This window comes from Chiloscyllium plagiosum, unplaced genomic scaffold (assembly GCF_037043375.1).
Source record: "Chiloscyllium plagiosum isolate Xiang-an unplaced genomic scaffold, Cpla_swu_hap1 HiC_scaffold_17, whole genome shotgun sequence".
Lineage (NCBI taxonomy): Eukaryota > Metazoa > Chordata > Chondrichthyes > Orectolobiformes > Hemiscylliidae > Chiloscyllium > Chiloscyllium plagiosum.
In genome coordinates, this window is record NW_028270155.1 from 4,030,564 (window position 1) to 4,045,345 (window position 14,782).

At 41.0% G+C, this 14,782-nt stretch overlaps 1 protein-coding gene across 8 annotated transcripts in view; it reads right to left on the minus strand.

Annotated features, from left to right (window-relative positions):
• LOC122558192 (transcription initiation factor TFIID subunit 4) overlaps window positions 1-14,782 on the minus strand; it is a 370,919-nt gene that overhangs the window by 111,112 nt on the left and 245,025 nt on the right. For 4 of the 8 annotated variants that reach the window (XM_087995688.1, XM_087995691.1, XM_087995692.1 and 1 more), the window contains exon 15: window positions 14,441-14,590. In XM_087995688.1, the coding sequence (XP_087851814.1) occupies window positions 14,441-14,590 (150 nt within the window). Of the gene's footprint in view, window positions 1-10,107; window positions 10,695-14,440; window positions 14,591-14,782 lie in introns of those variants that run through there. The other 4 variants (XM_043706504.2, XM_087995693.1, XM_087995689.1 and 1 more) reach the window with 3 other exon arrangements.

The following is a 14,782-nucleotide window of genomic DNA, read 5'->3' on the forward strand; positions in this document are numbered from 1 at the left end:
TATAATTTTTCAAAGTGACTCTTTTAATTTCATGCTTGCTTCCTCCTCCTCGAATAGATCACCTGTCAGCTCATTTGCTTCCAGATCAAAAAACAGAGAATTGCTGAATGATTAAAGCACAGGAGCCAGCCAATTGGTCCATCATGTATGTGTCATCTTATGAAGAAAAACCTTCAATCTCAGTCCCCTGCTTTTTGCCCACAGCCTGGCATATTTTTTCTCTTCAGATAATTATCCAATTCCCTTCTAAATGAATGTCTCTCCATCACACTCTCAGGCAGTGCATGGCAGATCCGAACCGCTGCATTTCTTGTGCTGCGGGCACACCCAAATCTCCTACAGAAGGAATTCCAGGATTTTGACCCAGCGACAGTGAAGGTATGGTGATATATTTTTCTAAGTCAGGATGATGACAGGCTTGGAGGGCAATTTTCAGGTGGTAGTGTTCCTGCTGCCCTTGTCCTTCTACATGGGAGTGGTCATAGGTTTGGAAGTTCCTGTACCTTCTCAGTGTATAAAGGTTTTCCTCATGTTGCCACTGCTTCTTTTGCCAATGGTCTTACTAATGGAATGTTTCTTCCAAATCAACTCTGCCCAGATCCCACGTAACTTGTTATGTATGTATAAACTCCACCTAATCTTCCCTCCTCCAAGAGGAACAGCCCCAGCTTTTCCAAATCCATCATTGTAACGGAAGCTCATCATTCCTGGAACAATTCTTTTAAACTTTTTTTGAACCTACTCAGAGTCTTTCACACTCTTCTTAAACGTGGATCCAGCATTGGACATAATACTGCAGTTGAGGCGAAAGCAGTGTTTATGAAGGTTTGTCATAAATTTCTTGCTGTTCAACCTTAAGACCACAAAACTACAAGATATAGGAGCAGGATTAGGCCATTTGACCCATTGAGTCTGGGCTGATATGTTTCTCAACTCCATTCTCCTGTCTTTTTCCCATAACCCTTGATCCCCTTACTAATCAAGAACCTATCTCCCTCTGTCTTAAATACTCAATGACTTGGCCTCCATAGCCTTCTGCGACAAGGAGTTCCACAGAATCACCACCCTCCTTATCTCAATTCTAAAGGATTGTCCCTTCACTCTGACCTTGTACCCTCAGGTCCTAGATTCTCCTATTAATATAAACTTCTTCTCCAGGTCTTCTCTATCACTCCAAGTTCCTGATTATAAAACTCAGAATCCATACGTTTAATTAACTGCTTTCTTAGCTGTCCAGGTCCATCAATGGCACCAACTGGACTCATTTTAAAAAGCTCCCATCTCTTCTTGTGATGCAAACCCCTCACATCAGTAAACAACCCAGAGGTCTGTCGTATGGAGCCTTGTGCCTTATTGTCCTGAACCAGGACTCACCAAAGTCTAATGAATGTTCTGTAAAGTGTAGATACAATCTGCCCTGAATTGTATTTTAATGTTTGGTTTGTATCATTCAATATTTCATTGGAATTACTGATTACTACTGAGCATTAATTCAGCAAAGGACTACTTGAAGGAGATAACAGAACGTGGTGAATGGGGAAAGTCCAAAGCATGTTGCATACATGGATTTTGGAATGTTTTTGAGAAAGTACCACATGGAAAAGTTTAAGTGACATGGAATTAATGGCAAAATAACAAATTAAGTTCACAACTAGTTAGAAGGAGTTAAGATCAGTTTCTGGAAGTAGGTAGTGTGTTTCATAGAGTTTTGTCTGAGGACACTTGTATTCCTGGTGTCTATCAATGATGTGGATATGGATTATGGTAGTGGTATTGAAATCTGAAGAGGACACCAAAATAGGAGAGTATAGTTAATTAACTAGATCTTAGGAAGTTACAAACAATTAGGTGGAATGGGCTAAAAAGTGGCAGAAAAATTCAATCTAAGTAGTACATGACATATTTCAATGAGGAAATAAAAGCAGTAACTGTAGTCTGAATGTGTGTAGGCAGGGTGGAGAGATTTAGTCAACAGGTTCAAATGAGATTAAAGTCAGTTTCTCAGGTTGAAAAGGCTAGAAAAAAATTAATGTATGTTTAGGTGTCATCAGCACATGGACAGAAACAAAAGCCAGCTTTAATGAGGAGATTATAATGTCTTTATAAAACCTTACATTTGCAGTACAGTGCACAATTATAGCAACAGAAAATATAGGTAGGATATTGAAGTTTTAGATGGAGTAAAGTCAACCCATACTGACTTGCATTCTGCCTGATATAAGCCAGTACAACTATGAATGAAGACTTTTTTTTGTCGGAGACACACTTCACAGGGTGGTAGATTAGATATGTTGACTATAACAAGTATCAAAATTCCTGAAGAAGAGCTTATGCCCGAAACGTCGATTCTCCTGTTCCCTGGATGCTGCCTGACCTGCTGCGCTTTTCCAGCAACACATTTCCAGCTCAAAATTCCAGCCTCTTCTTTTATAAATCTCAGTGCTTAAGATTACAATTGACTAATCCAAGTAGACATTTCTATATTTCTTGATTGCAGAAAACAACAGTCCAAAACTCTTAGTTCATTACATTCATAAAAATCAAATGAAGTGATAATCTATGGTTTCATTGCTGAAGATCACACTACAGGGCGACTGCTGTATCTGCAGAGTCAGTTTCCGCAGTATCAGTTACCCACAGTTTGCTGAAGCCCGAACATATTACAGGAAACGTTCCGGAACCAGGGACCAGGCGGCTGTCCGGAAGGTACATTTCCCATTGAAATGAATGGGTTCGCTCCTATCCGCGGTTTCGGGTTTCCACAGTGGGTCTTGGAAAGTATCCCCTGCGGGGATGGGAGATTGCTGTATATTTAAGCCAAGTGTCCAGCAGTGTGATCACATGTCAAAAGACCTGTTGCCTGTTAGTACACCTTTCACTGGGTGTACACTAACTTCATTGTAGAAATGAAAACTTATTGCCCAAACTGACTCTACTGCAGTCTCATGCAGACCCTCGTGGGCAAGGGCCAACAGTAGAAAACTGTCCTTGCTTGGCACAAAGTAGCACTCTTATTGTGTGGAGCCATGAGCATAAAAATAAGGAAATGACACATTTGTGTTACGGGTTAATAGCAGTGGGCTTATCTTAGCCATGTTCCTGAGGATGAATCAAGAGAGTTGTACTTCACGGCATAATTGTGCAGCACGGAAACTGGGCATCTATATATACCCTTTCACAGCTTTGAAGATCTCTCACTTAAGTAGCAAGAGGAAAAACAGGGAGAAGTCTGAGTAAAGTAGAAAGTGTAGGAAACATGTAACATATACAAATATGTAACATTTAGTGGAAATTAATTTTTCAGAGTGTTCGGTTTTATTATTTATTTTAAATCAAACAACACTAAGATTTTTATGTTATTTCACAGATTTATGAAGTATTTCAGTTAGCTATGATTCATTCAAATTTAACCACTTGAACATCATTTTTATATAGTACATTTTTGGCAAGATGGTACTCATGATGGATCATCTGATGCCATGTGACATACACACTAACATCATAGTCACTAATGTATGGTAACAAAACGTAATCTCATCTTTATTATAAAATAATGTGAGAATGAGACTCATATTTTAGGTTCAAACTGTCTGGTTGTGTCAACATTTCTGTAGGAGTGATAAATTAATGATTTTTAGTCTGTGGTTACATGTGGGTCAGACCAGATAAGGATGACAGATTTCCTTCCTTAAATAAATTAGTGACCCTGACGGATTTTTTAAACAATCAACAACAGTTTCATGCCATATTACTTGGCCTTCACTCCTCCAGAGAACATCTTGACACCAAGAACAACTACATAAGAATCCTACTCATTGACTACAGTTCAGCCTTCAACACTCTTATCCCCTCGAGACTGATTACTAAACTTAGTGATCTCGGACTAAGCCCCACTCTCCTTAGTTTCCTGACCCACAGGCCATACTCAGCGAAGATTGGGGACAATATTTCATCCTCACTAACATTCAACACTGGTGCCTCCCAGGGGTACGTACTCAGCCCCCTACTGTACTCACTACTTCCTCACAAATTAGAAATATAGAAAGATTCTTGGGGAGGTACTCCAAGTCTTAGGTTGTATACAGGCATGAAAGCAATTGTACGTGTGAGACGGAGGGGAGTGCCCAAATTTGATGTTTTTGGGAAGGTGGTTCAGAAGTATAACAGAGGCCAGGGGCAAGTGATATATCGGAGCAGAAGTCGATAGGGGAAAGGATATTTGAATGAGAGGAGCAGGAGAGTCAGCTCAGGAGTTCTCAGATTGTGGCATTGTTGGATGCGTGGTTCCAATGAGGTAGCACTGGAGAAGTCAAAAAATGGGAGTGAATGATGGGAGCAGTGAAAGGCAACGCACAATCTAGAATCTAGTCTGATTCATCACTGGAGTCAGTTACAAGAAAAGAATAAAATGGCTGTAAGTACAGTCATTACAAAGTTTAAGCATTACAGATATCCTTGGCAGAAAAAAAGCATGACATGATTAGAAAATGTTATTTTTGCAGGAGCAGCTTGCATTTAGATTATTCAATACTGTCTAATGATAGGAAGTCAATTCTATACATTTGGTTTTTTATTCACTCATGGAATGTGGGTATTGCTGACTAGACCAGCATTTTTGTCCATTCCTAATTGCCCAGAGGGCAGTTAAGAGTCAATCACATTGTCGTGGGTGTGGAATCACATGTAGGCCAGACCAGGTAAGGATGGCAGTTTCCTTCCCTGAAGGATATTAGTGAACTGGATGGGCTTTTTCCAACGATTGACAACACAATTTCATGATCATCATTTGACCCTTAATTCCAGATTTCTTTATTGAATTAAAATTCTACCATCTGCTGTGAAAGTTGCCTGGATCTCCAGATTAATAATCTAGTGATTCTACCACCAGATCAAAACCTTCTCCTGAGGAATTAGATGTAATTAGAACAACCAAAACTATCTCATTCAGGTTATACACCAGGAAGGATAGGGATGGGGTTAGGGTTGAGGGTAACGCGAGGACAGAATTGGCAACATTCTATACACAGCAGAAAAGCTCCTGAATTAGCCCAGGTCTGTGGATAGAAGATAAAAGGAAGGAAAATCAGTGTTGTCCTCCAAGTGTTGTAATCCTGATCATTATCTTATGACACCCAACTGAAAGTATGAGATGGGGGCTCCTGCTAAACGATTCAACAACACTCACAGTACGTTAAGATTCACTGAATCAAAAGTCTTAACAACCAATGAGACCATTCAGCCATCCCGCCTTTGCAGACTTGCTAAAACATTTGATTGAATGGAAATTGCTGATAGCTGTTACAATGGTGACATGATTTCAGCCAACTAATCTGAATTTTAAAAAAATCATGTATTTACTTAATAAACATCAAGGAATCAAAAAGCTCATGATAATCAAAAGACCTTTGCTTTCAGGTGACTATTTTGTCAAAGGTAAAAGTTCAATATCAAATGAGTATTGGGATCAAATGATTGATGTTGGTGTTACAGTCATAGAGTCATAGTATCATACAACACAGAAATAGACCCTTCAGTCCAACAAGTCCATGCCGAAAATAATCCCAAACTAAACAAGTCCCACCTGCTTGCTCCTGGCCCATTTCCCTCCAAACCTCTTCTATCCATGTACTTATCCAAATGTCTTTAAACAACACAATTACAGCCACAGCCACTACCTCCTCAGGAAGTTCATTCTACATGCAAACCACACTCTGTGTAAAACATTTGCTCCTTATGCCACATCTCGATTCACAAAGGTGCAAATGTGGTGAGTGGCTCAGTACTGGGAAACCCTTCTCTAAAAGAAGTTCTTTTCCAATTATTATCATTTACCTTTAAAAAAATTTGATTCAATTTTTACCATGTTTCTGATCAAGTAATCTATGAACTATCAATGCTCCACATTTTTGAAAAAAAAAACTAATTTACAAGAAATGGAAATAGCTACCATTACTAGCATTGATTGTCCATCTAATACCTTCTGAGGGTGAGTACCTTCCTTGAATTGATGTAGTCCAGTTGGTGAAGGCTCTCTGACTGTATTATTAGGGATTTCTCAATTTTGAAGGATCAGCAACATATTTTCAAGTCAGGATCGTGCATGACTTTGAGGGGCATTTGCAAGCAACTCCCATTCACAAAATCACCTTGTTCTTTGAGATGGTACAGGCTGAGGGTTTCAGAGTCATAGAATCATAGAGCATGGAAACAGCCTCTTCAGTCCAATGCATCTGCACCAACTGTACATCCCAATTTGACCTAGTCCCATTTGCCAGCATTTGGCCCATATCTCTCTAAAACTTTCCGAATTATATACTCATCCAGATGCCTTTTAAATGTTGTAATTGTATCAACCTCCACCATTTCCTCTGGCAACTCATTCCACACATGCACCACGTTCTGTGTGAAAAAGTTGCCCCTTACGTCCCTTTTAAATCTTTCCCCTCTCACCTTAAACCTATGTCCTCTAGTATTGGACTCCACCGTAAGAAAAAGACCTTGGCTATTCGCCCTATCCATGCACCTCATGATTTAGATGTGAATATAGAAGGTACCTCAAAGGTCACCCCTCAGCCTCTAACATTCCAGGGAAAACAGCCCCAGCCTATTCAGCCTTTCCCAATAGCTCAAACACTCCAACCCAGGCAGCATTATTGTACATCTTTTCTGTATCCTCTCAAGTTTAACAACATCCTTCCTATAAAAGGGTGACCAGAATTGTATGCAGTATTCTCAAAGTGGCCTAACTAATGTCCTGTACAGCCACAACATGAAGTCCCAACTTTTATACTCAATGTTCTGATCAATAAAGGCAAGTGTGCCAAATATCTTCTTCACCACTCTCTCTACCTGCAACTCCACTTTCATGGAACTATGCACCTCCAACCCTAGGACTCTTTGTTCTGCAACACTTCCCAGGGTCCTAACAGTAACTGTACAGGTCCTGCCTTGGTTTGCCTTACCAAAATCCATCATCTCACATTTATCTAAATTATATTCCATCTGTTGCTCCTTGGCCCATTCGCCATCTGATCAAGGTCCCTTTGTAATCTGAGATAATTTCCACTATACCTCCAATTTTAGTGTAATCTGCAAACTTACTAACTGTACCTTCTATATTCACATCTAAATCATTTATATAAATGACCAAAAACAACGGACCCAGCACTGATCCTTGTGGAACACTGCTGATCACCTATTCTTTAACAGTATCCTGTAGATGGTACACACTGCAGCCATGTTCAGCCATCAATTGGAGGATGTGAATGTTGAAGGTTTTAGATGGGGTGCCAATCAAGCGGACTATTTTATCTCTCATGCTGTCAAACCCCAAGTGTTGTTGGAGCTGCACTCATCCATGCACGTGTGGAGTACTACATCACACTCCTTACACATCCCTTACAGATACTGGACAGCCTTTGGAGAGTCAGGAGACAAGTCCCCAGATTGCAACCGGCTTTCGGTCTCAAGTCCATTTGCCAGTCAATTTGTACGTAAGTCAAAGCACAATGCAGGACAATATAAAATAGCCAATCATAAATACGGGAAAAGTTTTTATGTCAGATCTTTAAAATTGCAGCCATATATGGGATCATATTCATAAGCCGGATGTTCCTAAACTGGGGACCCCCTGTACAAGGTTACTGTTTGAGACCCCATCTCAGGTGTCAGGTTTAGTTTTCATCTCCTTGTTTAAGAAGTCATGCAAATGTATTGGAGATTGTTCGGAGAAGGGTTACCTGGAATGCAAGGGCTGTCTTGTGATCAAGGATAGACATACTGGGCTGCTCATTTTGACTGGAGTTTAGAACAACCGGTGGTGGTTTGTTTGAAGGTATTAAGATCCTGAATAGTCTTGGCAAGGTCAAGATGGGAATGATGTCTACTTTTGTGATTGACTCCAGAACTAAGGGGCATGGTTTTAAAATTAGGGGTGTTCTCTTAGAATAGAGAGAATTTTTTTTTCGCTCTCAGAGTACAATCCAACTTTGGAGCTCCCTGGAGGAGATGGGATCATTGAATATTTTCAAGGCAGATAGATTTTTGTTAAGTAAGGGAATCAAAAGATATCAGGAGTAGATGGGAATGAATTAAAAGCATAAACTGATCAGCCAAAATCGTAGTGAATGGCAGAGCAGGCTCAAGCGGCTGAAGGTCTTGCTTCAGCTCCTATATCAGGTGCTGATCTATAGTTGGCCCAATTCAGTTTTAGTAAATGGTAATTTTCAGGGTGATGGTTGTGGGAATTCAATTACTGTCCAATGTCAAGGAGAGCTGAGAGACTTTATGATATTGCTGATGGTTATTGCATGGCACTAATGTTACTGACACCTACTGTTAAACCCTAATTTTATCCACGCTTTACTGCATGGACTACTTCATTTTCTGAGGAGTTGAAAATGGAACAAAACTCTACAATATTAGTAAACATCCTCACTTCTGGCCTTATATTGGAAGGAATGTCTTGATGAAATATTTCAGGATGGTTGAGTCTTGGAACTCACCCTGCAGAACTGCAGTAGGTGGTGCCCCAGGATTGAAATGATTAACCTCCATTAACACAACCACTTTCATTTTCACTAGATATAACTCCAGCTAGCAGCGAGCTTACTCCGATTCCTAGCAACTGCAATTTTGCATGTATCCTTAATGCTACAATTAGTTAACTGTGCTTGATGTCAAAGAACGCCACTTGCTCTCATCTCATCTCAAGTCCACCTTTTTGTCCCTGGTTGGACCAAGGCTGTATTATGGTCTCAGGCCAAGCAGTCCTGCCAGATCCCGAAACGAATGCTGATAACCTGCTTATCAGCTAAACTTTCCCTTTATTCAATCACCTTGAATTTTTAAATGCTGAAATGAAGCACAAATGCAGAGGGGAAAGGTACCACAGTTCCACACTATTGAAAAACAAAGCAGATTTCTGTCATGACAAAAAAACCCCAAAACTTTAAGAAACAAAATATCTTTCCCATCTATCACTACAGCAACCAGTGGCTTGTTCTCACAAGCACATGTAAATAATTACGGCAGCTGGGGAAAAAGAATCACAGTTTAACTGTGCCTTCCCTCCCAACTTAAATGACAATGTTTATTAGAACCAGGACTGCACACACCCAGAAAAATGTGAATACAGTTTTTGTGCTGACAGCAAATTAGTTTCTCTCATCCCACCGCACTCCCCTTCCCTGCCCCCAAACACCACTCCCTCCAGGTCCCTCTTCTGAATGCTTCCCATTGCCAGTTGTGTAACTTATACACCTTCAGGATCTCTATAGGCCTTTGTGTGCCTCTGGATTTAAAATCAAGCTCAGGAGAGACTTGCTGGCCCTGAACAGCTATCAGTTTCAGCCCCTGCAGCAGTATGGGTCACAGGACTAGCTGCAGCATTCAATCACCTTTGTAGTTCAGCCCCCAAATGAAGGATATATCTTATCATCAAAAGGTAGCAATCAATGACTTTAAATTTCAGCTGAGGTCATTCCAGCAGGCCGATGCCACAAAAAAGGTCATTATCCTTTTAAATTAAGCTTGGCACAGATCTGAGAACTGTCTTTGTTTCAGAATAATTTGGAAAGCTAGAGATTTGCTGTCAGTGGGAATGAATCAGCTGTGGGAGCTAATCAAGCTGCCATCATCTTCTCCTCCTGGCTAGTGCCTGGGGCTCATTTCTGAGGAGATGAAAACTGTGACAAGCCCTTCAGTTTGGCTGAAAGCAGGCGAGAGAGTGGAGTCCAGTAACAGCCACAGGCCTCTGAGATATTCTGTGACTCCTCTATGTAAAAGAAGTCACATTCAGTTTGCTCTTGAGAAACAAAGCTGACAGCCAGAGGCACAGGCAAGATGTGAAATGATGAAACATAGGGTGAAAATGTAATGAAAAAGGTTGAAATTACATTCCTTTTTTTCCCAGCCTCCTACAAGTAAGGGTTTTCCATCTGGCATAGAATACAGGGCAAAATATACCAAAATCTCTCATAATCCAGCTGGTGCTGAGTATGAGAGATGTAACACAGCTTTTATACATGATAAAGTTAAAAATCGTGATGAAGGGCTTATGTCCAAAATATCAAGTCTCCCGCTCCTCAGATGCTGCCTGACTGGCTGTGCTTTTCCAGCACCACACTCTCAAAAATTAAAAATTGCACAACACCAGGTTATCATCCAACAAGTTTATTTGGAAGCACTAGCTTTCAGAGTGCTGCTCCTTCATTAGGTGTTTGTGGCGAATAAGACCATAAAACACAGGTTTTATAACAAAGGATTACAGTGTCATACAACTGAAATTATATATTGAACAAACCTGGATTGTTGTTAAGTCTTTCATCTTTTAGAATGGGGGTTGCAGGTTTCTGTTCATTAATATGTAAATCCCAGAACTTCTTTTAAGTCTACTCTCGAGATAACTTAAAGTTTCATAGCAAAAGGTGACATCTTAGCTCAGGGGCAGCATTGTGGCTCAGTGGTTAGCACTGCTACCTCACAGCACCAGGGACCTGGGTTCAATTCCTGCCTTGGGTGATTGTCTATGTTGAGTTTGCACATTCTCCCTGTGTCTGTGTGGGTTTCCTCCCACAATCCAAAGATGTGCAGGTTAGGTGAAGTGGTCATGAGTCTGGGTGGGTCACTCTTCGGAGGGTTGGTGTGGACTTGTTGGGCCAAGTCGTCTGTTTCCTTACTGTAGGGAATCGAATCTAAAAAAAAATGCATCAAAGGTGTGAACTTAGAGTCTGGCTGTAACCCAATCTTTAGTCAGACTGGTTCTATCTCCAAAGTGGGAATTTACAAAATATTACATGGATTGACTGCCTGCAGATTGTGCATTTTTTGAGCAAAATAGAATGTATCTGCAAATATAATTCTGCAAATACAAATTCAACCCATCGACTTATATATGTGTGTGTGTGCGCATGGGAGAGAGTGAGTATGTGCGTGTGAGTATGAGTGCATGTGAGAGTGTGTGAAAGCTTAGTAAAGTGTGTGTGATGGAGTATAAGCCTGTGAGAGGGTGTGTGGGAGGTGTAAGTGTGTGTTTATGACAGAGAGCATGTCCAGAGTGTGTGTGTGTGTGTGTAGGTAGTGTGTGTGTGTGTGTGTGTGTGTGTGTGTGTAGGTAGTGTGGTGGGGTCACCTTTAGAATGACATGAACCCAAGGTCCTGGTTGAGGCCATCCTTATTGGTACTGAACTTTGCTTTCAACCTCCGCTCGGCCACTTTGCGTTGTTGCCTATCCTGAAGTCCGCCTTGGATGATGGTCACCTGAAAATCCGAGGTCCTGATGGTGAAGTGTTCCCTGACTGGGCGGGAACACACCCATCTGTTGATTATTGTGTACTGTCCATTCATTCATTGTTGCACCATGTCTCAGGGCATCCTTGCCTGTAGCGTATGAGACAGACAAAGTTGATCAAGTACCAGCCGTGTACTCGGCAGGGGGTGTCCCCACATGTAATGGTGGTATCCGTGTCGACATTCTGATACGTCTTGCAGTGGTTGACATGACAGGGTTGTATGGTGTTGTCCTGAAGGCCAGGCAGTTCACTGCAAGCAATAATCTGCTTGAGGTTTGGCGGTTGTTTAAAGGCGAGAAGTGGAGGTGTAGGGAAGGTCTTGGCGAGATGCTTATCCTCATCGATAAGGTGTTGCAGACTGTGAAGGACATGGCGTAGTTTTTAGGCTCCCGGGAAGTACTGGACAACGAAGGGCACCCTATCGTTTGCAGCTCGTGTCTGTCTCCTGAGGAGGTCATTACGGTTTCTCGCTGTGGCACGATGGAACTGGTGATCGATGAGTTGAGCATCGTACCCTGTTCTTATGAGGGCATTCTTGAGCACCAAATTCCTTATGGTTCGAACTTCACACTAATTGAGCCAGACAGTCCCCAAATGGCAATATGAAGATTCTGAAGTGGCTTGTGGGTTGGTAAGATTGGCAACTTCTTTTATATCAGTACATAAGAAATAGGAACAGAATAAACCATACAACTCCTCAAACCTGCTTCACCATTCAATATAATCATGGTTTCTGACTTGGTTGCTGGTAAAATATGAATTCAATTAATAGGAACCTGGATTTAAAACTGGTCTCAGTGTTGGTGACCATGGAATAATTGCTGGCTCTTGTATGTAACCCATTGAGTTCACTAATTTATTTTGTGAAGTAATTCTGTCATCCATTTGGTCTGGCCTACATGTGACTCCATACCCAAAGAAATGTTACTGACCTTAACTGCCATCTGTATGGCAGAGCAAACTATTCAATGTATCAAACTGCTAAATGAAATCAGTAATTGATTAAACTAGTCAGCCAGGAACACTTTTCCTAACAGGACCATGGGTATACTAACACCAAATGGACTGCAGCAGTTCAAGAAGGAGGTTTTTTCAAAGGCAATTAGATCTGGACAATACTGCTGGCCTGATTAGGAGGCCACATCCTGTGAATGAAAAAAAACCTTCCCTTTTCTGGTCCTCATATCTGTTGGTTTTCCCCAGGTATACAAATCCATATGTCCTTAACTTGCATATTAACCTTTTGTGTGAAACCTTATCACATGCTTTTTGAAAATCCCAGTGTAGTACACTATTTCTGCTCTATCTACTCTTCTAGTTACATCATGAAAATACTTAAACATGTTTTTCAAACATAATTTTCCTTTTGTAAAAACGTCAACATTGTTTAATTATATGCTGGATTCCCTCGGTGCATTCCCTAGGAAGTTTTAATAATAGACTCTACAAAGACCAATAACAAAAACAGAAATTGCTAGAAAAACCCAGCAGGTCTGCCAGCATCTGTGGAGAGAAATCAGAGTTAATCTTTCAGGTCCAGTGACCCTTTTTCACAACTTGTTTCTGATTTCCAGCATCTGCAGTTCTTTTGGGTTTTTCTCCCCCCACAAAGACCAATGTCACATTAACTGATCTGTGGCCCCCTCATTTCTCTCTTCCTTCTTTCTTAAATAGTAATATTGCATGTAAGATCATAAGACTGTAAGAAATAGTGCACCAAATTCCAAATGGTTGGGATCAATCCAGAATCTTATGAATTTTGTAGGGAAGCAAACAGCATGACATTCAAGCCATTAGGTGAGAGGACAGAAAGAGAGAAGTCAAGTTTGAAGATTGAGGTTTCTGGAACATGTTGATGAAAGGGTTACATCAGCCTGAGGTGCTGCACCCATTTAGGTGTTTACATAGATACTGCAGGACTCTGTGTGGGGACTGACTTAATAACAAACATTGATTCCAGTCATACCGTACTTCATTCAACCACAAAAATGGAAACATAGGGACTTCCAATCCCATTGGCAACTTGAAGGTTTCAGAAAATTATAAAAGTTAAGTCAAATTTAAATGTGATACCAAAACAATAGTCAACTCTTCAGCAACATCAGAGAAAAAAACACAGATTTCATGGCAGCACAACCTTTGGGGGGGGAGGGCATCAATATTGATATTGATATTAATAACAAACAACAATCATCTTTTGAAGCATGTGTCAAGATTCAGAATGGTTGCAATAATTTATGATGCTAATTACAACGAATGTCAAATCTATGAAAGTTTGCAAAAAAACTATCAATATATGGAGCTATGGAGTTCAATGCAGCTAAATGTGAGGTGATGCACTTTGGGAAGAATAACAGGAAGGCAGAATACTGGGTCAATGGAAAGATTCACGGTAGTGTGGATGTGCAGAGGGATCTTGATGTCCATGTACATAGATCCTTGAAAGTTGCCACCCAGGTTGATAATGCTGTTAAGAAGGCACACGGTGTGTTAGGTTTCAGTTGTACAGAGATTGAGTTCCAAAGCCACAATATCATGCTGCAGCTATACAAAATGCTAGTGCGGCCACACTTGGAATATTGTGTACAGTTCTGGTCACCATATTTTGGGAAGGATGTGGAAGCATTGGGAAAGGTGCAGTGGAGATTTACCAGGATGTTGTCTGGTCTGGAGGGAAGGTCTTATGAGGAAAGGCTGAGAGACTTGGGTCTGTTCTCATTGGAAAGAAGAAGACTAAGGGGGGATTTGATAGAGACATACAAGATGATCAGAGGATTAGATAGGGTAGACAGTGAAAGTCTTTTTTCCTAGGATGCTGACGTCAGCGTGTATGAGGGGGCATAACTACAAATTGAGGGGTGATAGATTTAAGACAGCTGTCAGAGGCAGGTCCTTTACTCAGAGAGTGGTAAGGGCGTGGAATGCCCTACCTGCCAATGTAGTTAACTCAGCCACATCAGGGAGATTTAAATAATCCTTAGATAAGCACGTGGATGATTTTGGGATAGTGTAGGGGGACGAACTGAGAATAGTTCACAGGTCGGCGCAACATTGAGGGACGAAGGGCCTGTTCTGAGCTGTATTGTTCTATGTTCTATAATGCTGCTGCCTATCTGTAAATGGGGTGCGGTTCTTTTTATGTGAGCTACCTGTCTGGTTACCTCGCCAGCTGCCATTCCCACCTCAGTCGCTTGCAGTCCTGGGGAATCCCGTTTGTGTTTCTTACGTGGGCCGATGGCAGCAAGAGCTGTCAAGTTTGCATCTCGTTGTCTCATCTGTGCCAGCTCCTGCTGCTGCATCTACAGGAGTAAAACACTTCAGGTTAGAAGACACTCTGTTTTCTCACATTATTATAGACTAAACACATTGAAGACTGATCAACAAAAAATAAATGCTGAAGGAGGATTATTTTTAAAAACGTAAAATTTGTCAAGATTACTGTTCAAAGAGACTTGGGTGTACTTGTTCAAGAAACACTAAACATTAGCATG